This window comes from Musa acuminata, chromosome BXJ2-4 (assembly GCF_036884655.1).
Source record: "Musa acuminata AAA Group cultivar baxijiao chromosome BXJ2-4, Cavendish_Baxijiao_AAA, whole genome shotgun sequence".
Classification (NCBI taxonomy): Eukaryota; Viridiplantae; Streptophyta; class Magnoliopsida; order Zingiberales; family Musaceae; genus Musa; species Musa acuminata.
This window is the reverse complement of record NC_088341.1, coordinates 8,635,386-8,660,576: the sequence shown is the minus strand read 5'-3', so window position 1 is coordinate 8,660,576 and position 25,191 is coordinate 8,635,386. Positions and strand designations below refer to the sequence as shown.

At 38.7% G+C, this 25,191-nt stretch overlaps 4 protein-coding genes across 6 annotated transcripts; 3 read left to right on the top strand and 1 right to left on the bottom strand.

Moving 5' to 3' along the window:
* Window positions 1–2,179: 2,179 nt before the first annotated feature.
* Window positions 2,180–5,787, top strand: LOC135609875 (steroid 5-alpha-reductase DET2-like). 2 transcript variants are annotated; one of them, XM_065103630.1, is made up of 2 exons: window positions 2,180–2,357; window positions 4,661–5,787. In XM_065103630.1, the coding sequence occupies exon 2, from the start codon at window positions 4,698–4,700 to the stop codon at window positions 5,496–5,498; it is 801 nt and encodes a 266-aa protein (XP_064959702.1). In that variant the 5' UTR covers window positions 2,180–2,357; window positions 4,661–4,697; the 3' UTR covers window positions 5,499–5,787. The 2 variants fall into 2 exon arrangements, with proteins under 2 accessions (XP_064959702.1, XP_064959703.1); XM_065103631.1 differs by lacking the exon at window positions 2,180–2,357 and adding an exon at window positions 2,377–3,197.
* Window positions 5,788–11,430: 5,643 nt separating this feature from the next.
* On the bottom strand, window positions 11,431–15,476 carry LOC135609876 (18.1 kDa class I heat shock protein-like). Its single transcript, XM_065103632.1, has 2 exons — window positions 15,193–15,476; window positions 11,431–11,899 (listed from the first exon to the last, which is right to left on the bottom strand). The coding sequence occupies exons 1-2, from the start codon at window positions 15,433–15,435 to the stop codon at window positions 11,675–11,677; spliced, it is 468 nt and encodes a 155-aa protein (XP_064959704.1). The 5' UTR covers window positions 15,436–15,476; the 3' UTR covers window positions 11,431–11,674.
* A 1,255-nt stretch (window positions 15,477–16,731) lies between these two features.
* Window positions 16,732–17,238, top strand: LOC135611411 (RING-H2 finger protein ATL39-like). Its single transcript, XM_065107158.1, has one exon. It carries the CDS (start codon window positions 16,732–16,734, stop codon window positions 17,236–17,238), a length of 507 nt encoding a protein of 168 aa, XP_064963230.1.
* A 3,391-nt stretch (window positions 17,239–20,629) lies between these two features.
* LOC135609872 (bZIP transcription factor 1-B-like) lies at window positions 20,630–24,720 on the top strand. 2 transcript variants are annotated; one of them, XM_065103624.1, is made up of 9 exons: window positions 20,630–20,787; window positions 22,664–22,857; window positions 22,960–23,025; window positions 23,142–23,228; window positions 23,925–24,011; window positions 24,115–24,174; window positions 24,254–24,281; window positions 24,360–24,423; window positions 24,532–24,720. In XM_065103624.1, the coding sequence occupies exons 2-9, from the start codon at window positions 22,801–22,803 to the stop codon at window positions 24,650–24,652; spliced, it is 570 nt and encodes a 189-aa protein (XP_064959696.1). In that variant the 5' UTR covers window positions 20,630–20,787; window positions 22,664–22,800; the 3' UTR covers window positions 24,653–24,720. The 2 variants fall into 2 exon arrangements, with proteins under 2 accessions (XP_064959696.1, XP_064959695.1); XM_065103623.1 differs by having other exon boundaries at window positions 24,254–24,423.
* The last annotated feature ends 471 nt before the right edge of the window (window positions 24,721–25,191 follow it).

The window sequence follows — 25,191 nt, the reverse complement described above, 5'->3', positions numbered from 1 at the left end:
TTAATTGTTGTAGTGCCTATGTGACACCTACGGTCATTGCGATGCATAGTTGTTCGTCGACTATGAGTCCCTTTCAATCATCCTCACATGGTCAGCCGGTGACTCTTACGGTCACTATGGTGTATGATTATCCTCATGTTGCTAATCGATAGCCCCTACGATCATCGCGACATTTTACCATGCCCATGCACAACTGTTCTCATACGCCATCATCGATGGTCATTGCTAGAAACAGCACCACAAGCTACCATCGTGCCTCATCTCATAGCCCAAACACTACGACGCCATCAACACTAAAACCCATCACATGGGACAAGTGGCCTCTAGTGACTCCAACAATCTCGATCACAACCTATAGCTATCGAGAACCACGGTGGTGACCTACTATGCAATCGTTATATAGATCAGCACCATGACACTCAGCCATCATATGTCGTCACACCTCTTCCGTGATAACCCATTGATGTTACGCGCCACCCTCTACAACTCCTTGATAAGGGCCATTGCACCTTATTGTACCGACGACTATAGTAGCATCCCGCAATAGTTGTAGTGATCATAGCAAGCTATCACCCTTCGTAGTGTCATTATCAACAATAAACTTCCACGATAACCCATCGATGCCCGAACATAATGACTTTGCCTCTTGTAAATCATTAGAGCAAAATCTCCATCATCTACGAGTAAACGAATAGTTTGAGAAGGGAAGACTCAAATGGATCTTGTAAGTCCCATACAATCGAAATAGAAATAATAATTCGACATAATCAAAATAAATTTAATGCATAAATTGATCAAAAATAGATCTAATACACAAATAGATCTAGATATTTTAAAAGTCTACATAATCTATATTTCAATCATATAGTTTTATACTAATTGTAAAAAATAAAATTACTATAAGAATATTTTATGTCAAAATTAAAATCAAGCATCATAGATTCAAGATAGAAGATATCTATTTTTTAAACATGATATAAATAAAGTATCTCAAATATCGTGAAGCAACACCATGATTTATATGCACCGTGAATTGGCATAGGACAGAAGTTAGATTTTTTTTTTTTTAAGACTACTGTAATTGACAAATTAAGGATTTATTAGGAGGTGAGAGAAGAGATTTTAATGATCATTCTTAAGAGGCCTTACTTATATATAGACAAACGAGAGCAAATGGCCTATAAAAAGATAATTAGGAGTCCCTCCCATAAAGATCATATGTTATATCTAATATAAAGTAGACTTTTTTTTAATTAATTGATGAAATTAATCAAAATCTAATAAATCTTAATCTCATTTATTTTATTGATCCGAATATATCTTAACCAATTATTCAGTATTATAAAATCTAAAAATAGACAGATCGACTGTCTTTATAAAAATATTATCTTTAAGTATCATTCTAATTTTATCGGATGTCTTTATAAAAATTAAAAAAAATTATTTTAAGCTCTCTAACTTTTGATAAATAGATTTGTTATACCATTACTAAATCAATTACTAAACCAATATGAATTGACTATAGCCAAAATGATTCATCTCCCCTTTTTCAATAATTTCACTTTCCAAATAAAGGTTTCATTTAAGAAGGAACATCTACTTGAAAGCAAAATCCTTGGAGGCTTGTATTATGTCAAAACAGGATATCATCAATTGAAACCTAATATTCTAATAAAATTATTTACTAAAAATTAATTTTTAAATGGATCTATTAGCAATTAAGTAAACATAATTCAATTGAATTTAATACATTAAATATTAAGGACTAATATAAATTAGTGGATCAAGGCGATCAAAATTAGCAGACTCTTTTCTTGGACTTATAATTCAAATTCAAAACCTCAAATAAATCTGAAATTTGATATATAATCATAATCATTATCCCTTTATTTTGTTCATAATTAGAGTGATTAAGGATTCGAGTCACCAATATAATTTCTCCATTTGTGATCGTCCTCAGGTTCTCTAATGATATTATTGCATGTGACATTGACTCTCTCCATATTCGATATGATCATATCTTTTGAGATTTAGTGAGATCATCACATGCATTAAGTCTTTATATAACTCGTTTATTTTATGTTTCCTTACAAGAAGATTACAGGTGAACGAAGACAGCGTGGCCGGGCCCCATACATGTCTGGCCCCACATCTATGAATGAATCTGTCCCCCCTCATCCACTCTATGACGGAGACATCAGTGTCGAAGCGCACTCGACCCCTAATTCCGTCTTCGCCCGTCTCCTCGTTCGCCGGCTGCTTCCGGGTCGTCGCCACTTCCCCTCCGGCCTCTCTTCGCCCTTCCCCTCGTTCGCCGTCTGCTTCGGGGCCGTCGCCATTTCCTCTCCGGCCTATAGGTAACTCTCTCCCGCCGTCTCTCTCCTTTGCTTTCTGATGTATGTTTTCATGATTTATTGAGGGTTTTCATCTGGCTGGAGCCGAAAGCCCCTTTTTCGCTTGCTTGCTTTCTTCTTCTGCTTTTTGGGAGTGGCATCCGTCTTTGTTTTGGCGTGATCGAGCACGGAACCTATTTGCTTGAATGCATGCTTGAATGCATGCACGGAACCAACGCACTACGCACCTTGATCTCAGCAAGCCAAGCTCCAAGATTGTGGTAGGATGAACGGCTTCTTCTTTATCTGAGAGGAGCGAAGAAGGTGGCAGAGATGGAGAGAGACCACGACGAGACCGATCTTAAAAATCCAGATCTGGATCGTACGATCTTGCGATCCTACGGCCTGGATCGAAGTGGTTGTTGAACCAGATAGAAGCATGGGCTCGGGCTGACCAAACGGAGTCGCTCTCCCTCTTTCTCTTGGCTGACCAAATCTCTCTGCTTCTTCCCTTCTCCCTCCGATGGCCACCCTTCTCTATTCCACCAAACAGAGTTGCTGCCACGAGCTCCTCTCCTCTCTGTTTCTTACACAGTCCCGCCGCGACCATCCTCCCTTCTCTTCTCCTTTCCCGCCTCTGCTTATATCGTCCAACCGCAGGCCCTCCTATGCTTCTTTCGTCGAACATCACTACTACCCTCCTCTATTTCTTTGGTCGAGAGGCAATTTCCCCCTTTTTCGTCGAACAACACCCCTTCTCTCTCTCTCTCTCTCTCTCTCTCTCTCTCTCTCTCTCTCTCTGCTCTGCGCTCGTCCTCGGCTTGCTCCACCAAGAGAGCCGCGCCGTCACCGAGCTCTCCGCAGGTCCCTTCCTTCTCTCTGCATCTTCACACCCCCCACCCTTCTCTCACTTACCGACAGCTCCCTCCCCCAAGCTTTCCCCTCTTCTTCTTGTTAAGAAGGGTTATCTTTTGTTAATATTAATTTATGAATTGTTTAAAGGGCCGAATTTGACATTGCTGGTAGTTTGGGTTGTTTTGGATTGCCTCAGATGAATTATCGGCAAGAAGTGGACCTTGATAATCGTTGATTTTCTTGATGAAATTCTTGGAATTTTGATGTTAACATTCTTTAGTTTTGTCATTTTCATTGTTATATATGGACAATGGAGCACATTAATGTGTTATAGATGGTTAAATGAATTAAGTCGGTGGTTTAGTAGTGACATTTTGAATAGGAAACGTTATGAAACTTATGTATTGACTACTTTTTATTCTAATAATTGTATTTCTCCTTAATGATATTTTTCACCTATGTATGTTTGTTTCGGCAAGCACTTAGCGGCCCGAGCATTTTGGAACTTTGGCACTTTTTGCGCCTACCACCTTTGACAACACTGGTTTGATCATGAATGAAAGTAAATATGCTTGGTGAAAATTATTCCTAGTATATATTTTTGCAAGTTTGTTTGTCGTACAATTCCTACAATCGAATATCGTTGTAATCTTGATACGTTAAAGGACTTGTAACTTTGTTGATGAAAAATATATTGGTGCACTTTTTGGGCATGCAAATGCTTTCTTGCTATTTTGCTTCTATGTAGATAAACAATATGCCTAGACAAAATTGATTTTGCAACCAATATGTTGTATTCTTTGAGGCACCTTTTTCCCTTGCATGACTTTATAATTTTATCAAACTAAGTTTAGCATTATGATGTCATGAATATGGACCTAAAAATAATGTGATGAGGTTCAAAGGTAGAATATGGTAAGAGCTGAAGTTCGATGAACTGCTTGGTAATTTCTTGAGTTTGTCCTTAAGGAAGCCACTGGTAGAGTAATGTTTTAATGAGCTTGATTGTCTGTTATGGTGTAAATAACATGTTAAAATTGTTTGGATCCAAATAATTGGATTGGTGGATTGTGCTGCTCTCAAACTCAGTTGGTGATGATTTGGTAAGATTAGGTTGGATATGCTTTTGGTTTAGTTTCATGCAACCAGAATTGAGTTAATTTTTATCTATATAGATAGATAGATAGATAGATAGATAGATATAGATATAGATATATGTTTTGAAACTTGCCACTAGAAACCAGATATTTTTTTTTTAATAGCTGGAATTGCATTCTGTTCCTATCTGCATTTGGCCTAACATACATTTGACTCTTGTTTCTTGTCTCTAAATGATTTTATGGTGGAACTCTTTCTTTTTCACTTGCTGCTTAACTTTAGTATACATGTAGCAAATGTGATCTTAGCCTTTGAGATTTACTGACATTTGTATTGCTTTTTCATGCATTTCTGCCTCTGTTGGTTCTTTGTAGGTGAAGAGATCCTTTTTAGTCCTAAGAAGAAGAAAGGATGGACCAATTTGACGATTCTAAACTCTTCTGGGCAGCTCTAGTGTCTCTGTATGTCATATGCCCACTCACTATTGCATCCCTCCAGTTCCTAGTCGCGCCCTATGGGAGGCATGCCCAGCCTGGATGGGGGCCTCCTTTGCCTGCAGCACTCGCCTGGTTCCTTATGGAGAGCCCTACCCTCTGGCTCACGCTCATCCTCTACCCCCGTGGCCATTATTGGTCCCACCCTATTCCCCTCATTATCCTCACCCTCTATCTCCTCCACTACACAAACCGCACCGTCATCTACCCCCTCCGCCTCCACTTCTCCAAGTCGAAAAAAATGAAGCCTAAAGACTTTCCCCTCTACATTGCCCTCATCGCATTTGCCTTCAACCTCCTTAACGCCTACCTCCAGTCCCGCTCCATATCTCATTACACTGACTATCCCACCACCTTCTCTAATGGATGGTGGTGGATTTGCTTGCGGGTGGCAGCAGGGATGTTGCTGTTTTTTTGGGGCATGGCCGTGAACATATCTTCAGATTCGGTATTGCTGAGGTTGAAGTCAGAGGGAGGAGGATACAAGATACCCAGGGGAGGGTGGTTTGAGTTGGTGAGCTGCCCCAACTACATGGGTGAGATGATGGAGTGGCTCGGTTGGGCAATTATGGCGTGGTCGCCAGCATCCCTGGGCTTCTTCCTATACACCTGCTCCAATCTGGGGCCTCGAGCAAAGGCACACCTTCAGTGGTACCGGCAGAAGTTTGGGGATGAATACCCCAAGTCAAGGAAGGCATTCATACCCTTTGTCTATTGAGCTGCCTCTCAGTTTGATCTCTGCATCTTGAATATCAGGATTTATACAAGAAACATTTACCAGCCTTTTTAACCGAATACTGACTGCAAATACTTGCCTAAACAATATCAGGGTTTAAATAAGAAACATTTAGAAGCCCCTTTTTCAGTCAATACTGACTGATGGTTCTTCATTGTCACCTCCATTCTGTTCCGATTAATAACTTATCATGTTTGTTTCACTGCAAATACTTGCCTAGTAGTGATTTAGCTTCTAATTTTGACATTGAAAATATTATGTTGCAGATCCATTGTTCCTATGCTTTTATTGGATTGCTGGATGTCAATTTATCGATTTCTTATATATATTGAAGACAAATTTGAACCATATTGTATAAAGAAAATGCATCCTGGAAATTCATAGATGTAGCCAGTTCAGTACTATGAATAAATACCCAGCCTAAATCTGCAAACTACCTGAACCATTATGATTCTTAACACACTTGGATTTACATTTATCAAGGAGTTATTGCTGTCATGTCACCAAAATGATATGCCACAACTTGAAACCTTTTGGATCTGCAAAGCTCTAACTACAGGTAAAGAACCAATTTCATTCTGATATCCAAACACCAATGGAAGATCAGAGCCTAAAAGCTGTGCAAGTGACATCTATTGTTGGGTGCAACTGGATTTGTTGCACTCATTCCACATTCTTATTTCATTTAAAGAACCTCTCAATTACTCTGTTAAATTTCAAATTTTCAATCTAAGTACCTTTGTGAATGTTGGTTGTCTGCCTTGGAGTTTGCTGGCTTTATTAATACAAGGGGTATACTTTTCATGGTGTTTGGATTCTTAATTTCCATTAGGGTTGAACTATGCTGTTAGTAATGAACCATCTAAGGCCTGATGTAGGTAGAGGATATAGCATCATGTAAATCTTCTATGGGTTATTTTTGTTGTATTTTATATATTGTTGATTTTCTTAAATCTTTTTGGTATCAGAGCATATCTTGTACAACTACACAATGAGCACCAATATACTGCTGTTTCCAAATGAATTAAACTGACATTTTCATGAAAATTTTTTGTAACTGCTTGTCTCTCAAAAGGGAAATGAGATTAAAGTAAGTAACTACTGTGGTGAATGGGAGATGATCACCAAAAGAGACTGAATGGAAGCAGTACATGAGAAGTATTGTGTGGTGAACAAGAGATGCACCTGCTGCAGTCTTCACCAAGAGTGACTCAGGTTGGAAGTAGTATGAGAACTACTGTGGGTGGTGGAAGAGAGACGCATCTGCTGCAGCCTGAGATTGCAAGTACATCGTAGCTACTGCATGGTGAAATGGAGAATTACTAAGGTTTATTTCAGCCGATTTATGATTTTTGTCGTGAATCTCTTATGCCCTTATTTTTATATTTTTAAAAACGTGATATATAAATTTTTTCTGTCAAGTTTGAGTTACAGCTTTTTATAAAAAGGCATGTATTATATTTACGACTTTTTCAGCTTTTAAAACATCTAATGTGACTGAATATATTAGTTTAGATTCAAACCACTTGATCTGCACAACATCCAGCTGGTCAGAAAGCAAGTTGAAGGTTGGACGCATACTATGTAGCCTCACACAAGGCTTCATATTGAGAACCACACAAGTGTGATAGGCTGCCAAAGGGAGGAGATTGGAGCTCCATTTTCAGGGTCCCACAAGCTAGGGACTTCAAGACAAGGAAAAAGGTCAGGATCCTTCCCTGAAACCCATAACTTCTTCCGCCAAAGATCGGAGATTCATGGATTCTTTGTCAAGAGAATAACTGCTCTTGCATTTATTGATAAGTCGACTAGAAGCTTGACTATACTGCTCCAATAAAGTTGCAATTGTGGGTACCCCACCTGGCATGGCATGCAGATTATGCACGCATGGTCCACTACTGGCACCTTGCGAATATTGAATCTCGGATTTTGACGATGAAACAAATTGATAGTGTTTGTAATTTAATGTGCGTTTAAGTGACACAGGACTAACGTCGATCAGAAAAGACAAATTGATTAAAACAGGAGGAATCAGATGTTGGGCCGGAACAAACATGTCAGAAGATTGGACGTCGGGCTGGAGGAACGGTTGATGTATCGGCAGAAGGCTTTGAGCTGTGAATTCGGGCATCGGGTCAAGAAGATCGGACATTGTGCCAAGAAGATCTGATGTTGCGAGAAGATAATGTGCCGATTGGATAATACACCGAAGGAGAGAATGAAGCGCCGAAGGATCGAACGAAGCGTCGGATGAACCAATGACATGCCGGACAATAAGGATTCGCTTGTAATCGATTATGTCTAGATCGAGTCAGTTTAGAGTCTAATTGAGTCGGTTTAGAATGTAATTAAGCCAACTCAATTAGGGGCCAACTGAGCCCAAAATATGGTTGTTTTGGGCCAAGAAAAAGGCTCATTCAGTGACCCAAGTATGGGCTATGTTGGGCCAAGTGAAAGGCCTAAACAGTGGCCAAACAGGTGAAACCATCGTGACACAATCTCCAAGACTGTGTCAGGCGATGGTACCGCCCAATGGCAGGGTGTCAGGCAGTGGTACCGCTAGGACTCGGGAAACCCGGGATGAGACTCTTTTAGGCTCGAAGTTTGAATCCACTTGAGGCCTATAAATATCCCTCTCATCTCTGGTTAAAAAACACAAGAATTGAGAGTTAAAAAGAAAGAAAACGCTATTGTAATCTTGTGTGAACTCCTATAAAAAATCTAAGTGTTAGAATAGTTTGAGAGATGAGTAAGTGGGGGGTGTAAGGGTTATATCCTAAACCCGGTAAAAGGAGAAAGAGCTGTAAAATATGGTTGGTCTTCGCCTATTGAAGGAAGACCGTTAGTGGATACCGGTGGCTTCGACAGAAGACAAATCGGTAGAGTGAATGTAGGTCACGACGACCGAACCACTATAACTCGGTTTGCATTTAATTCTTGTAATTTACATTTACTGCAAACTACCATTCTTTACTTGCTTTATATCCACTACACTCTTCCGTATGCTTTCAATTTAACATCTTTCCGATCGGTTTTATTGTACGAAGATTTTTAAACTAGTGATTTTACCGCTGCACTAATTCACTCTCCCTCTTAATGCCGACTCGTTCCTAATAGCGAAGCTTCCCAGTTTAAAACCCAAAGTTTATTGGGAGGTCATAAAGTCATAAGAAGTTCATCTTAGTTAGGATAGGAATGCAACCTAAAATAACTTTTATAAGCCCTCCATTAACATGAATTTTACAACACAAGAAATTTAGCGAGCTCTTAGAGCACAATACATTTAAAGAAGTTTTGACAAGTATTATCGCTCAACAAGGATCTTACTTTGTGCATCAGTGTTCTGCAGGTATATTGGTTGGCATGTATCCATTGACGTACAAGCCAAAGACATTGCCAAGTTTGTGTTAACACGCTCAACATAGCATATGAAACAGACAATACCATGGTACACTGGTACATGGTAACTGGTAAAAATCGTTGAACAAACAAGGCCATTGGTGCTTCAGTAACAAGTTTTTAGATAAAAAATAAAAGGGTTTGTTTGACTTTCCACTTAGGAATCTCATGAGCAGCATTATTGTGTCTCATAGTAAAGTTACATAACAAAATAAGAAGAGAGAAAATATCCAACCAATATCAATCGAATTCAAAATTTTAACACTTCCAAAGGTAGTTGGATGAGGACAATAGTCCAGTACTGTGTGTTTTATCACCATGTCTCAGCAACATAAGAAAGAGCACCAACCCTACTTGCACATGGCAATAGTACATTATCAGTTCTCTCCATACTCAATTTGTTACCAGATAATATTGAACAAAACAAATATAAATATCGCAGATATGACATCAACACCATGCTCTCATTGCTAATTTCTTGGTAAGTGACATGGATCCTTTACCACTATTTAGATATCTTTGAAGACTGATTTGACACCAATGTTATGGAGATTGAAGTCTCTAGTATCAACTAGATAATTTTGAATCACTGCTAACAATGGATTCTACTATTCGTATTTTCTTACTTGATAATGCTATGGAAGCAAGATAAATTAACCAGGGAAAACAGTGTATAAATTTAATTATCTCAAACCCACATTCTGTGCAAAACGAGGATCAAACATTCTCTAGCACTCTTCATGTCAAAAATTCAAGTTCATGAGAACCCTTTAATTTTATGTAGATAGAGAAAATGCTAGTCAACTTAGATCATATAATGGCTAATATGGCAGATTAATCATCTGATCTAGCAACGACGTGCCATACTAAATGACCTTTGAGCTCAGATCACTAGTAATATCTCAACTTGATTGTACGTAGAACAGTCAAATTTAGTCCGGTAGAACTGAGTGTGAAGAAGGTTCAAAATTTGTTCATTTCATAGAAACAGGGATTTGTTCATATCATAGAAGCACGAACAAAAGCAAAAAAACATATACATCCCAACAAAGGATATCATAACCTGCAGGCTATACTTTGTCCAACCAGATCTAACACATAACGAAGTCAGCATCCTTTTCATTCAAGACACATGAAAAAGTCAAAAAATAAATTTTTTTCTTGTGGCGTAAACCAATTGCCCAAAGCAAATCAACCATCCCCTACGAAAAAAGATCGAATCGCTACTGCTTTCTTTGTGCATAATCAGATTAAGAAATCGCATCTTTCGTTGAAGAAACCATTCACCCCAGTCAAATAAACCATACGCTAACAAGATAAAGAAAAAAGCATCGAGATCATCCGGCGACGAAGAAGCCGAATAGAGAACCCGGACACAGATTACGTACTATGATGGGAGGAAAACTAGCATTGCTTGCGGAGGAATCCGCATCAGTGTTGGGGGTTTCCGGTTCCCGGATCTAGGGTTCCGTCAAGAGCTGCCTAAAGCCGTCGACGAGATTCCTGAACGGCCGTCCCTCTTCTCGAGTTTCTTCTCTACCGGACGAAGGAACCGATAAAAAGAAAAATTAAAGCTAAGCAGTACTTTTATTCTGTACTCATGAGCGTTACCGTTCTCACCATCACTTGCCGGTCCCGCGGGACCCACTTTTCTCTGCAATCATCAGTCGGGTGTTTTCGTGGGTACGTTTCCGAACCGGAGTAAAGGATGATAAGGTTCGAAAGGCTAAGGAAGCAGAAATAATTGAGCATCTAGTGACACGTGAAATTTCGACCAAAGAATAGACCCGTAGAGAAAGTGGCGCGTCCATACCTCCACGGGCCCCACGTATAAGTGAGTTGTCATTGTGGGTAAACGTTGTTTGGGTGTCGATAGACACAAAAGAATATTTAGCTCGGCTAAAAGGTGGCCCCGACCGTCGGCTTATGGGTTGCCTCACACGCAGATCTCCCCAAGGTGGTGGGGGCCACCACGTAGTACGATCACTAATTGGCTATCATGCTCGTATTTTTTCCCTTTTTTTCATTTATATATATATATATATATATATATATATATATATATATATATATATATATAGCTTAATTTATTGGCGCTAATTTCTTTTTTTATTTTTATTTTTTACAGTAGAAAAGGAGTAACTGAAACCAGTATTACAAATTTACAAGCTCGTTATAACAGTAATATCATCATCATCATCATCATCATATATCAGTTGGCTTAGCAATTGTAGCATCTGCATCATTATTTTGAGAATTTAGATAAGATTATTCCTATATGATTTCTTATGTTCTTCCATGATTTGGATTATGATCTTTATTGCTAAAATTCTTCATAGTATATGGATATAATTCTTCTTAATTGCTAAAATTGCTCTTGAAATGTATAATAAATAACAAATTTTCGAATAAATTTGTGTACTTGTAAATAATCTCAACAAGTGCTTCCAAAATTGCTATTGGAGTGTGTTGTTTGGTATAGGATGTATGAAGTAATCTCTGCTTTAGAAACAGATGATGTTAATTTGCATCTATAGATCAAACAGAGTGGGAGATCTGACAGTGTACATTAGTTACTTGTTGCTGACTTTGAGTGCTCAGAAAACTACAAAGAGCTTATTTAAGATATATTATCTCCATCTCATACTGCATACACTATTGTCCAACCTGCCAACTAGGGTTTCCTTCCGATACCAGGCAGCACACCAACATATATCATCACTTCATTGCATGCATGCATGCATATTTCAAGAGATTTCTTAGCCTTCAATCTGAAGGAACCTTACTGGGGCCTTCCTGTCTTGCTCCTTGGGCAGAGTCACAGTGAGCACCCCGTTCTCCAGCTTCGCCTTCATGCCATCCGTGTTGGTGTCGTGCGGCAACCTCACAGTCCGGCAGAACTTGTGGGCGCTGCGCTCGACGCGGTGCCACTTGTCCCCCTTCTCCTCGCTCTCCTTGACCCGCCGCCCGCTTATCTTGAGCACCTTCTGTTAGAGCTAGCCCCAGGATATTTACCGCAAGGTAATTTTGGCAACACAACAAAGACAATAAAGCGGAAAGAATAAAAGCAACAAGAACACCAGAACACCAGATATAGCAAATCACTACTATAAAAGAGGGACACTTATAAATGCCTTAGGAAGATATTCCTAGGCCATAAAACACCTTCAGCTTCCTAAACAAGAAGACTTCAAACCATAAATAGGTTTTCTTGTGATGCCTACTGTACTTCTTGTGGTGTGTCTAACATCAAAGCTCAGGCCCTTATTTATAGTTCCAAGACGAGACAACAAGTCTGATTTTCCCGATGTGGGACTATGGGACTTGCCAAACTAACAAATCTTCACCTTGGCATGTCCCAACAAAACTTGCTCCACCTTCTTCACAAAAGCCCCAACGGGCAATCACCAACAATGAATACCAACCAAGTCCAAGCACTGCTTGAACTTGTAAACCGGAAGAGGCTTCGTAAACATATCAACTGGATTGTCCTTCGTATAAATTTTCTGAACAAGGACCTTTCCCTCAGCAATCAACCACTTAGCGGAATTATCAAAAGAAACTGCATCTGAATAGGTAGTAGGCTCACCAACTTTACTTGTTTCTTCTACAACAGACAAAGCATATGTAACCAAATTTGCATATCTTTGTGGTGGTCGAATATCTCTCCGTGGTCTATCCTTGGCTATGGAATATTGCTCTTCCTCTGGATCATCTGCGTCAGTAGACTCAGGACCACCTACTGGCATTCTTTGAGTAGAAGAGTTCGACTTAAAAGAATCTGAACTCCCAATCTCAAGCTCCACCTGCTTCTGCGCACTATCATTTATACAACTAGTAGAATCCTCTTTGGAAGATAACATAGATAATTCATCAAAAGTAACATCTCTACTGATTATAAATTTTGGGGATTTGAGATCAGAACACCATAATCTGTATCCTTTCACCCCAGAAGCATACCCAAGGAAAATGCACTTTTTAGCCCGAGGCTCTAATTTTCCTTCATTTACATGCATGTATGCTGGACACCCAAAAATTTTAAATTCAGAATAATCAGCAGGAGTACCTGACCAAACTTCCTCCGGAGTTTTAAAGTCAAGTGCTGCAGAAGGAGCGCGGTTGACAACGTAACAGGCCATATTAATCGCCTCTGCCCAAAAGTCTTTTGTCAACCCTGCATTTGAGATCATACACCTTGCTCTCTCCAAGAGTGTTCTGTTCATACGTTCGGCCACACCATTTTGCTGAGGCGTCATCCTAACAGTGCGATGCCGAGCAATTCCTTCATTTTTGCAAAATTCTTCAAAGTCACCTTCACAAAATTCCATACCATTATCTGTTCGAAGCTGCTTAATCTGTTTACCTGTTTGCTTCTCAATCAAAGTCTTCCATTGTTTAAATGTTAGAAAAACATCATTTTTATGCTTCAGAAAATAAACCCAAACTTTCCTGGAATAGTCATCAATGAAAGTCAACATATACCTGACACCACCCTTAGACTGAACATGAGCTGGACCCCAAAGGTCTGAATGAATATAGTCAAGAGTACCTTTCGTTTTGTGAACTGCCGGAGAAGTGAAGCTGACTCTTTTCTGCTTTCCAAAAATGCAGTGTTCACAAAAGTCCAGTGGCCCAGTACTCTGTCCGCAAAGTAGACCTCTTTTGCTCAATATGCTCAAACCTTTTTCGCTCATATGACCCAAACGCATATGCCATAATTTGGTGATGTCAGAATCAGACAATGATGATGACGAAACTACAACTGAACCTGTGACAGTAGTTCCCTGCAGAATATACAAGCTACCAGACCTACAAGCTTTCATAACAATAAGGGCATTTCTAGAAACTTTCATAACTCCACCTTCAGCTGTGTATTTACACCCAAGAGCCTCCAGGGTGCCTAAAGAGATGAGATTCTTTTTCAAATCAGGAACATGTCTAACATTAGTGAGCGTTCTCACAATACCATCATGCATTTTAATTCAAATTGTTCCTCTACCAACAACATCACATGCGGCATTATTGCCCATCAAAGCAATTCCACCATTACAAGATTCATATGTGGAAAACAAATCCCTATTGGGACACATGTGATAAGAACAACCCGAATCTAAAATCCATTCATTTTTAGACTTTGTCCTATCATCAATAGCAAAGAAAATATTTCCAAAATTCTCATCAGATGCTACACTAGCTTCAGCAGACTCAATAGTTTTCTCAACAAGTTTTCCTTTTTGCTTTAATTTATTTTTCAATTTAAAGCAATCAGCCTTAATGTGCCCCATTTTATGACAATATTTGCATTCCAAATTTCTATGTCTGGATTTAGATCTAGATTTAGATCTACTACTGTCAAATTCCCTTTTATCCATTCTACCCCTGACAACCAGACCTTCAGCCTGATTCCCTCTACTTTCCCTAGTGATATCTCTGTCTATCTGCTCTTTAGATTTTAGTGCAGATTTAATTTCTTGATATGAAACTGTTTCTTTTCCATAAATCAAAGTATCACGAAAATGCTTAAAAGATTGGGGAAGAGAACACAAGAGTAACAGGGCCTTATCCTCGTCATCAATTTTTGCATCTATATTCTCCAAATCCAAAACCAAAGAATCAAATCTATCAAGATGTGAGAGTATAGATGTACCTTCAGTCATCCGAAGCATATACAGACTCTGCTTCAAGTAGAGACGATTCTCCACTGTCCTCTTCATGTACAAGGCTTTAAGCTTGTCCCACATGCTCTTAGCCGTAGTCTCCGTAGCTACCTCCCGTAAAACCTCATCAGAGAGATTTAGAATGATACTGGATCGGGCCTTCTTATCCATACCCGCAAGATCTTCCTTTGACGTACCATCTGGAATGTTCTCAGCTGATACCAGTTTGTTAGAGCTAGCCCCAGGATATTTACCACAAGGTAATTTTGGCAACACAACAAAGACAATAAAGCGGAAAGAATAAAAGCAACAAGAACACCAGAACACCAGATATACGTGGTTCGGTCAATTGACCTACATCCACGGACGAAGGAGGAGCAAATCACTACTATAAAAGAGGGACACTTACAAATGCCTTAGGAAGATGTTCCTAGGCCATAAAACACATTCAGCTTCCTAAACAAGAAGACTTCAAACTATAAGCAGGTTTTCTTGTGATGCCTACTGTATTTCTTGTGGTGTGTTTAACATCAAAGCTCAGGCCCTTATTTATAGTTCCAAGACGAGACAACAAGTCTGATTTTCCCGATGTGGGACTATGGGACTTGCCAAACTAACACCTTCTCCTGCTCCACCTCCACGTTCACCTCCTCCTTCCTTACCCCCGGGAGGTCAGTGATGAAGACATGCGCATCGGGAGTCTCCTTCCAGTCCATGTCCGCCGTCTCGTGCGGAGACACCGCCAGTGCGGTGGTGGCGAACGAGAAGCCTCCGAGAGGCTCCCAGATGTCGCCGGAAAGGGGCTCCTGCGCGCTTAGCTTGTTCGTCCTGCGACCGAACAAGCTCGGGATGATGGATGGCATGATCAGAGGCTCTTATGGATAGCCGTCGGTGAGCTTTCCGGGGCTGCTTGTTCCATTTATAGAGCAAGAAAGCTTCACTCGTGTCAGACAAGGAGAATCGAATCTCACCTTTGATCGCTTAAACTTGAACGGGATCTTATTCCTTTACAGCTTCCTACTGAGATTGCATCAAGAACTAAAGATTGATATTTCTCGAGAAGCGTCTGCTTACCACTGTGGATCAAGAAGCTACCTTTTTAGCTCAAAGTAGTGCTTGAGAACAAAGCTTAGTATATTCATGTTCTTTGAGGATAAGGGATGTTGTTCTGATCAGGGGATGCAATCTCTAGTGGAAGGAATACCTTTTTTGATCGATACATGTGAAGGAAAAGCACAAGCCACCGAAGAATTCTGTACCTCTTTGCATCAATGCTCAGTAGATATGCTACCATTCTTTGCATTTCTTTCTGAATGAGCTCTATGAATGTGAGAATAATGGAAGCTAATTATCTTCGACTTTAGTTTGTTCCATCTGCCATTTACTGACACCTGAAAGTGACTTCATGCATATCTGTAAGTCGGTATTATATGAAGCTTTCAATTAAAATCCATCTAACCACAGTAAGCTTTTGTGTCGATTCACATACATACCTCCTTACGTTCATCTTCAACTGCTTCCCTGCTGTCATGTCACTGAATTCATCAGTATCTCATATTCAGTATTTGCCGGATAGCTCCAATGGACGTACCCATTTGTTGTAAACTAATTATTGTTGGAGAAAAGCATGTGTTAGATTTTTACCATCCCTTCTCAACTCCTCAAACAACTCTTTTGGACCAACAAAGATGACTTAGGCGATGGAAATTACCTTGCAGGGGCATATTATAAGTATAAGCCGAAGGCTTAGATTGAAGGGGGAGTACAGATGGCAAGCATCGATAACACTTGCATCTCCTTCCCTTCCAAGAAACCGTGCAGGATGGTTGTCAACTACTACCTATCCATGCCCTTGACACGTCCTGGTAATAACCAGCAGGCCCCATAGAGGGTCCCATGCTGCTCCCTTTATGATTGCCAGGTGAGATCTGGTAGACAACCTCCGGAGATGGGAATAGGACCGACACCTGATGGCGGTACCCAACGGAGACACTACGGGAGAAGTGGGTTAGGATCCTGTCCAATTATAGTATCGGGAAAGGGAGCTTCCTAGCGAATATATATAGAGGGTTTCGGCTGGGCCCACTTCAGCGGAGCGGTTCCGTTGTGGGAGTCGCTGGACGAATTTAAGTCGCGGTTGGAGAGGATCCGCCCGCCCAATGGACGACGTTTTCTACTACGCCACCGGCGGTGACTGCGTCTCCGGCAGCAGCCCGCCACCCCCGGCGGCGCCGCCAGTGCCGCACGGTACAGAGCTAGCCTGCATCGACCGCGCCGTTCCCGAAATATTCTCCTTCGTCCTTTGTTTCCTCGTCATCGCCTCGCTCGTCAACTTCGCCTTTGTCTCGCCCTCCGACGACGAGGAGGAGGAGGAGCGGCGGGCGAAGAAGGTTGTAACCGGGGGGCTCGACCCGGCCGTGCTGGCGTCGTTCCCGGTGGTGACGTGCCCCGAAGCGAGGGGCGCCGGGGAGGGGATGGTGGGGCGGGAATGCGCCGTGTGCCTGACCGAGTTCGGCGTCGGCGACGCTCTCCGGGTGCTGCCGCCGTGCCGCCACGGGTTCCACCCGGTTTGCATCGACCCCTGGCTCGCCGGCCACGCCACCTGCCCGCTGTGCCGGTCCGACTTGGCGGCCGGCCACGTCATTGTCAACGGAGTAGAGGCGTAATGGCTGCGACGGTGGAATGCTTTCTCATGCAGGTCAACGCCTGGTGTCGCGTTGACCTGATGTTGGCATTAAATGAACTTTGAGCCCTAAACACATTCGAATGCATAAATTTTTTTTGTCTTTTTTATACTTTTCCTTTACTTCTTTTTTATTCATGAATTATTTATATTCTACTGTTCTTTTTGGCTTTTTCCGTTGTTTTTTTGACACGGTGACTCCTGTGATAAATAGATCTAAAGGACAAAAACAAAGTCATGATTTAGCAATAATGCCTTGTCAGTTTTTATCTTTCACAAATATTTTCTACTAATTTTTCCCTTATCTTTACATACTTTTTTTTTTCCTTTTGTGGGGGTGTTTCTTTACATAATTATTTGTTGTGTAGTATTACAAAATGGTAAAGTCAATCTATACACTCATCTAAAGCTGCAAACAATCATCAAAAAGACTTTGGAAACTTGAGATCGAGTGTTTTGCAATCCCTATTATTAGGTGTTGGCACTCAAACCTGAATTAAATCCGAGTAGATGTCTAGTTAGGTAAATCACACAGGGCTAATCAAATTGTACTCGTAAAAATTACACAGAAAATAATGTTGATGTGGCGAGGAAATTAGCAGACAACAGAGAGGAGACTGGGCTTGGAGGAATGAGTGAGGAAAGAAGATCCTATCGAGCTTCACTCTTAGCTGACTTGAGTTGAGAGGTGTGTAAGAAAAAGAAGTACCACTTACAGTTCTAAGGAGTCATCAAATTGGCTTCAGTCTGTTGAAATATATCACACTAGATACTACTGATCAAAATACTTAAATTAAAATTAATATAATATACTAATCAGATCCTTATAAGTCAAATTTAGTCTTTACTCACTTTCGATATAGGACTAATTAAGGTGTCAGAAAACACTAGAGATATGGTCAAGAGCAAAAGGTAGTTGCTAAGTAAAGACCAACCTTCACCTGGGAATACTAGGGTTAGTCAGAAGGCAATATGACAGGTTAAGGTAGTTCCAAAGATCGAAAAAATTTTGTATGAAAACTAGTGTGGGGAAGACTTCCTACATATCTAAATGGTTCTCTAGATTTGGTCCCTCTGCTATGCTCTCATGTTCTGTTTATCAGAACTATAGTGACTCAGCTAAACCACTTCCTCCCTGAGTGTTGCTTTGCTCTTTGAGTTCTGAAATTTGGAACAAAACAAACTAAGTTCAATTTTGATTGCTTTGCCTGTTGGAAGAGAAAACAGTTCCTTGTTGTTATTATCTGCTCCTTACGGATTCTTTAGAACCATTGAAATAAATGACTGCCATTTTTGCAACTGCAAGGCTAAGATGATGACTTTAGTAGCTGTGGACATGATTGATGTTCACACACTTAGGAAGATGGGAAACAATGGATGCAGCAGGAACTATTGTTAACTATGATTTTTCCAGTGATACTCATCAACTTTTTAGGTGTGAGATATATTATTATAAGAGATAAAAGAGCAAAGACTAATTAATTACTGCAGGCTACTTCTCCAAGAAGTTTAGCTGGGTGTTGCAAGCCGAAAGCATTGCAGTCTCGGAGGCCCTTCTTTTTGCTTGCAGTAAGGGCCTCAAGAACATTTGAGTGCGATCGGATTGTCTCTAGGCAGTAACAGGGATGCTTATTCTCTACTTGGTCTTATATATGTGTGAGAGTTTAACTTGTACTTTGGTTTGGTGACACACCCAGTTATCAAGATTTTACACCTTATGAGTATTTTGTACTCTTTTTATTTAAGATTTAATATAAAATTTTATAAAAACAGAAAGAACTAAAAACTATGACACCTTCTAGAAAAACCTAGAAAGAATTTTTTTTTTAGGAAAATCACCCAAATCATTAATATGAAATCTCGGTATCGATATTTAATATTATATGTATTTAAGAGTAATTTATCAAAAAAAAAACTTTTAGTATTAGGCCTCTACATAGCACTCTCCTAATTAGTTTTTACCGAAGGATACATTATTTTTTTAAAAAAAATGTTAATACCCTTAAACTATGTTGTTCTAAGCTATAGATCGGTGGGTCGATTTAATCAAATATGATTATCACGATTACAGTCAAATCAAACTTTGTTGAATTTATGAATTAGTGTAACTCAAATATAATATAAGCTACACTCCAGTGTAACTAAGGTATCTTTATCAAACCAATCTAAGTTTCTTCGTAACTACTAATACATAATTTTAAAATATTTATTATTTTTTTAAAAAAAATTATGATTTTAGGATGAATAAATTTTAAAATAGAATATTTTTGAGTTGTAGCTCGTTAATTTTTTTATCAAATCATTCTAATTTTTTTAGAATTACTAGAGTGAGATAATAATATATTTAATTTTTTTAAATAAATTTAAGATGATTAAATTTTAAAATATAATATTTTTGGATTGAATTTATGATCAAGTAAAATTCAAGCTTAATAATATGATTATAACTTAGTGTACTCTTTAAATCTTCACCAAACTAATAATATGTTTAGTATTATTTTTATATAAATTTAGGATCTAATAAATAAAGTCAAATCTAGTGAAATGATAATAACTATCATTTTATGATTTTAATAAAAAAATTCCTTAGTAAAAATCAAATATGAGGTGCCACCTTGTAAAAGTCCATCGATATGAGTTTTTTTTTCGATAAATTATATTTATTTTTAATTATATAACTATTTTCTAACATATAAATATTACATATATAAGTATGATTAATCTCCATCAGTTAATTATTATTATTTAAAAATTTAAATAAATTTTATTCTATTTAAGTAAATTATTAAATTATATAACATGAGATGCATTTGAGGTATTTTACATATTTTAAGCTAAATTAGATAATACTAACTATACTTAATTGTTAGCAATACAAGTTTCTTAGATTGATATTGGTAGGAGGATTGTATTTGGCGGATATTAATATTTTGAGTATGCATATGCTATATCAAAAATTGTAACCATAAATGGATTATTTTAACATTTAAAAAAATAGATATGTAAAGAAAAAAAAACAAATTACATGTATCTATAAATACGCCTTGATATTTCTATCTATCCTCTAAATCTAAGTTAAGCACACACATTGTTGTAAAATTCAAAAACTTGAAGATACATGAGGAAACATATAATTAATGAAAGTAATAAATGATATTCTATGTATTTAATATTTAAAGATAATAATGATCGCTAGTACTGATTTGAGTTTATTAGACATGAAAGATATAATCATTTAGAGGACAAGAGGGATATGCATGTAATATTAAAGTTTGTAGGGGCAAATATGACATTTAGAAATTGCGAAAGGATAAATATGTAAAACCAAAAAAAAAAAAAATACTAATACGTGGTTCGGGATCGGTCCGGTCCAGCTCCCGGGTCCGGTACGTGCGAACCCAGGTCACGAAGCAATTGCCCTAGTTGTGAGTACACCCGTCTCTCTCTCTCTCTTTCTCTCTCTCTCTCGTGGCGTCCGCACAGAGAAGACGGGGCTGAACTCCTCACAGTGCCTCCTCCCTATCTTTCCCAGGTTCGTCTCTCTTCTTCTATATCCTGATCTGTATCTCGATCCCTCTATAATCATGTTCTATTTAAATCTCAAAGCTTAGGTCGAAGACGGAAGAACCGTGGAGAAACTCATATTTCTCCACATATCTTCTGCTGTCGTTTGGGTGTTATTGGCGCTTGATACACTAGGGATTTTAAAAAGGTGCATCTTTAGGTCTGGGTGGTGGTCCTGCTTAGTTTTTCCCTTTTCGTGGAATCCCGATCTGTGTCTCTATATCTCTATAATCATCTTTCGTTCAGTTTTTTCAAATATTAGATTGAAGACGGAAGAAGCGTAAAGGGACTCCTTTTTCTCCGCATCTTTGTCTCTTTTGTTGTTCTGGTTTTGAAATTTGATGTAACTGGGAATTCAGAGAAGTTACATTTTTAGGGTTGAGTGGTAATCTCTTAGACATTTTCCCGTGGAAGTTTTAACTCTTCCATGCGGACTGCAATGTATCTGAAAACACTGGCAGAAATCTTTCTGAGGTAAATAGTCGTCGATTGGAGTTGAGTAACACAATCTAACTTCAAAAAGAACTTGGATTTGGTTATCTGTTGGGGAAGGTTTGTGCTTTCTTGACCGAGAATGAAGCACACAGAACGATTCCAAAAGAATCATTCGGCAATAAACAATGTTATTTGGAGTTCTGATTGGCTAATTCTCCAAGTATTAAGAAATTTTTGTCTGCTTGTTTGCCTTAGCCATTTTCCTTCAAATTCTTTTAAATATTATGGCTAAGATATGTATCTTTGTCATGGTGGATCTGTGTTACGTTCTCATACCTAAGAATGAATTCTCTCTGTTATGATCTATACTCTGAGCCCAAATTTGTGTAAGAATAATATTTTTATTGTCTTATCGCAGCCCTTGATTGTCAAAAATTGAAATTCATTAAGTAAAAAAAATCTCGACCATTGCGTGTTTCACTAGTGGGTTTCTCTACTGTTTCTTCTCTCCAAATCAACTGCCGTTCTTGCCTGAGGTATTTGTCTATCCATTTTTACTTTTGGATGCAGTCAAGTAAAGATAATTTTAGTGACCATATATCCTAAAATCGGCAGAGAAGTCTAAATCTAGGAATAGCCTGATACTTCAGTTCTGTGTCACAAAAGTTCTTCAACTTCACATTTAGTTATCCTTGATTCTAGTACTAAAACAACACTAGGCTATTTCTTTAGACTCTTTAAATGAGGAGAGGTTAAACAATAACTCGAATTCCCTCAGTATATTGGAAGTCCTAATCCACAGTAAAGATGACATCTGTGCAACCCTCAAATAAAGTATCAGCTCTTTATGGTGTCCTTTGTAGGAATCAATTTGTGTTTTGTGTGATCCGCATAGTTTGAATATGATATTATGATATGTCATACAAATTAGTATTTGTTTTACAGGGTAAAAACTGATGCAGTAAACATTATCATTTAGATTTTACCAACGTGGTCAGCACTCCTTTGTTGTCTCCAAAATTGTTTCCTTAAGAACTTCATCTATCATTTCCTTTGGTCGTGGATTCATTTCACTTCCTGCTTATTTTATTTCTTACTGTCTACTTCCCCCTTTTTCTTCATCTCCCTGTTTCCTCGCTTTGTTGATTTTTCATGGATTTCATCCAATTTGGTCCCTAGAACAAGCAAATCTCTCACAGATTATCTTTTGGATCTCACTTCCCAGTTTCACATCACTAGAAAGATCGTCCTGAAACAAGGTATTCACTTGTCTCTTACTAATTGAGATTTTGACCCCATATGATATATTTGGGCCCCTGCTGAGCTAAAGAAAGAGCTCTTTGATTACAATTTATGCAGTTTTTCTTCCTTTTCATTGCCATGTTTTTGTGCTTCTTGAGTTTGTGCAGACTAGGGCTTGGGAGTTCGATTGACGGTGGAATTGGGGTGATCCCATCCTTTTGTTTCTTCCTGATTGAGTGTGTGTTTCAGAAATCCTCAATTTGGAGGATTAATTGGGAGTAGTTGTTGGAGGGATCATTGGATTATGGGCAGCAGTGAGGCTGATGCATCTGCCAAGGCTCCAAAGACATCCACAGCTCAGGTACTCAGATGTCATCCTTGTAGTCTAAAATTTCTATTTTGTCTGTTTGGGCTGTTGTTTGCTGGAAAAAACAGCTTTTTTTCTTGAGTGTTCTTGTTTTAGGAACAAACTCCTGCCACTAGCTCCACCCCTGCTGTGACTGTTTACCCAGACTGGTCGACCTTTCAGGTGTTGCTGTATTTCTATGGACGAACTCTTTCATCTTTTCGTCATAAATGTTCTTGCTAGTTGATTATTTATACGCTTTAGGGAACTTATTAAGTCCTTGTTTCTCACTCTATTAGGCATATTCACCGATTCCACCACATGGTTTCTTCCATTCTCCGGTGGGATCGAGTCCCCAGCCTCATCCTTACATGTGGGGACCTCAGGTGCTTTTTATTATTGATTTACTTAAAGGATTGTGTTTTTGGGATTTGTTCAAATGTTTGTCTTTGTCCAGGACAGGCAGGTTCTCAATGCATCTATTGTTGTTTGGACATTTTAAAAGCAGAAATCAGTGAAACATTGAGAAAAAAATTATAGTAGAAAACTTTTCTTTTTAGTCCATTTTAATAGCAGTTATGATGGTAGTCATTTGAATACATTGTTATGTTAACATCACGTGAACTAGATGGTCATAAAGTCTGTGAAATTGTTTTAGTGTCTTGTCAACAGGTAAATTATACACTAAGCACTGCTAAATATTCATCACATATTATTTTGAAAATTGCATATGTTGTACAATGGTTAGATTTGGCTATTCACAAGCGAAACAATACCAGTGTTGAAAGTTTGAAACGATGAAGAAAGCAGAGAAGAACAGTAATATACTGGATCATTCTCTCCCTACAAGAAATGTCTAAAGTGAAATTTGTGGTGGACTGCACATGTCCTATATTTGCTAAAGCATTTATTTGTGGATTTTAGATGCCATTTTTATGCTGGAACTTCTTCACAAAAGTTTCCACTGCTTGTAACATTACTAACCATCTTCATGAAGTGTCCATTAGGTCAATACATTTCATCGTGACATCTATATTATTCAACATGTGAGCAAACTTTCATATCCAACCTTTTGTTTGCAGCACCTTATGCCACCATATGGAACTCCGCCACCTCCGTACGTAATGTATCCTCCTGGAGGGTTATATTCTCATCCATCTATTCCTCCTGTATGTTTTTTTAAATCAAACCTAACTGTAATCTATCTCATGCAAATTCTCTTTTCCTAGATGCAATTTTTTTGCTTCTTATCAGTCTGCAAATATTGAACAGGGGGCACATCCTTTTAGCCCTTATGCTATGGCTTCTCCGAGCAGCAACATTGAGGCTTCTGTGAGTTATTTGCTGCACCAAACAAACCTTATTATATATTTGAAATAATCAAACTGATTATGATGTATTATATCTCTAGGGAACTGCTCCTGGAGTGGACATTGATGGTAAGTCATCTGTAGGTAAGGAAAGAAGTCCCCTGAAAAGATCCAAAGGAAGTTTAGGTAGTTTAAATATGATTACAGGGAAGAACAACAGCGAGCCAGGTAAATTATCAGGGCAACCAGCCAATGGAGCCTTCTCTCAGAGGTATATCAAAAATAGGTTTGATTGTCATCATTTTATTTACTACATTTAGGACGACACTGTTTGCAAAATATATGTCATCCCTTTTCTAAAAGAACTGATTTTTTGTAGTGGTGAAAGTGGAAGTGAGAGTTCAAGTGAAGGGAGTGATGCCAATTCTCAGAATGTGAGCATCTCTTTCCTTTCCTTTTGTGGGCTTTCTTTCTTTAGTTGTCATCTAATATCACGGTAATAGGAATCTCTTGGTGCTATGGATGTCATTTTTTACCCTTTTTGCAAATGCCTCATTGTATCTTCTCATTCGTCCCTATCGTGCCTAAATTGATTTGCTTACTCATAGTCACTAAGCGCTTCTACTATGACATGAAGTAGTTTTTGGTTTCTATAAGAAGTTAGTCTGCATTTTAGGACTTCAAGTGACACTAGGAGAACATAAAAGGACTTTCCATCATATCTTTGGTTATATTTTCTGTTGTCTGTGTTATTTTGGTTGATATTTTGAATGGAGAACGAGGTAAGTTAATGTTGTGTCATGCCACATGTCTGTTGTCTTCTATGATATTTGAATGTGCATAGGCAGCTGTAATTTATGGTTCGGAATGTTGGGCAGTTGGTAAATTGCATGTACAAAAATTAGTGATGGGAAGATGAGGATGTTGAGATGGTTGTGAAAATACTAGAATAGAATAAGAAACATTTACATTTATAAACAATTAATTATAGGTTCAATTGGGGATACATTGATGAAAAAATATTTAAAATGGTGCAGAC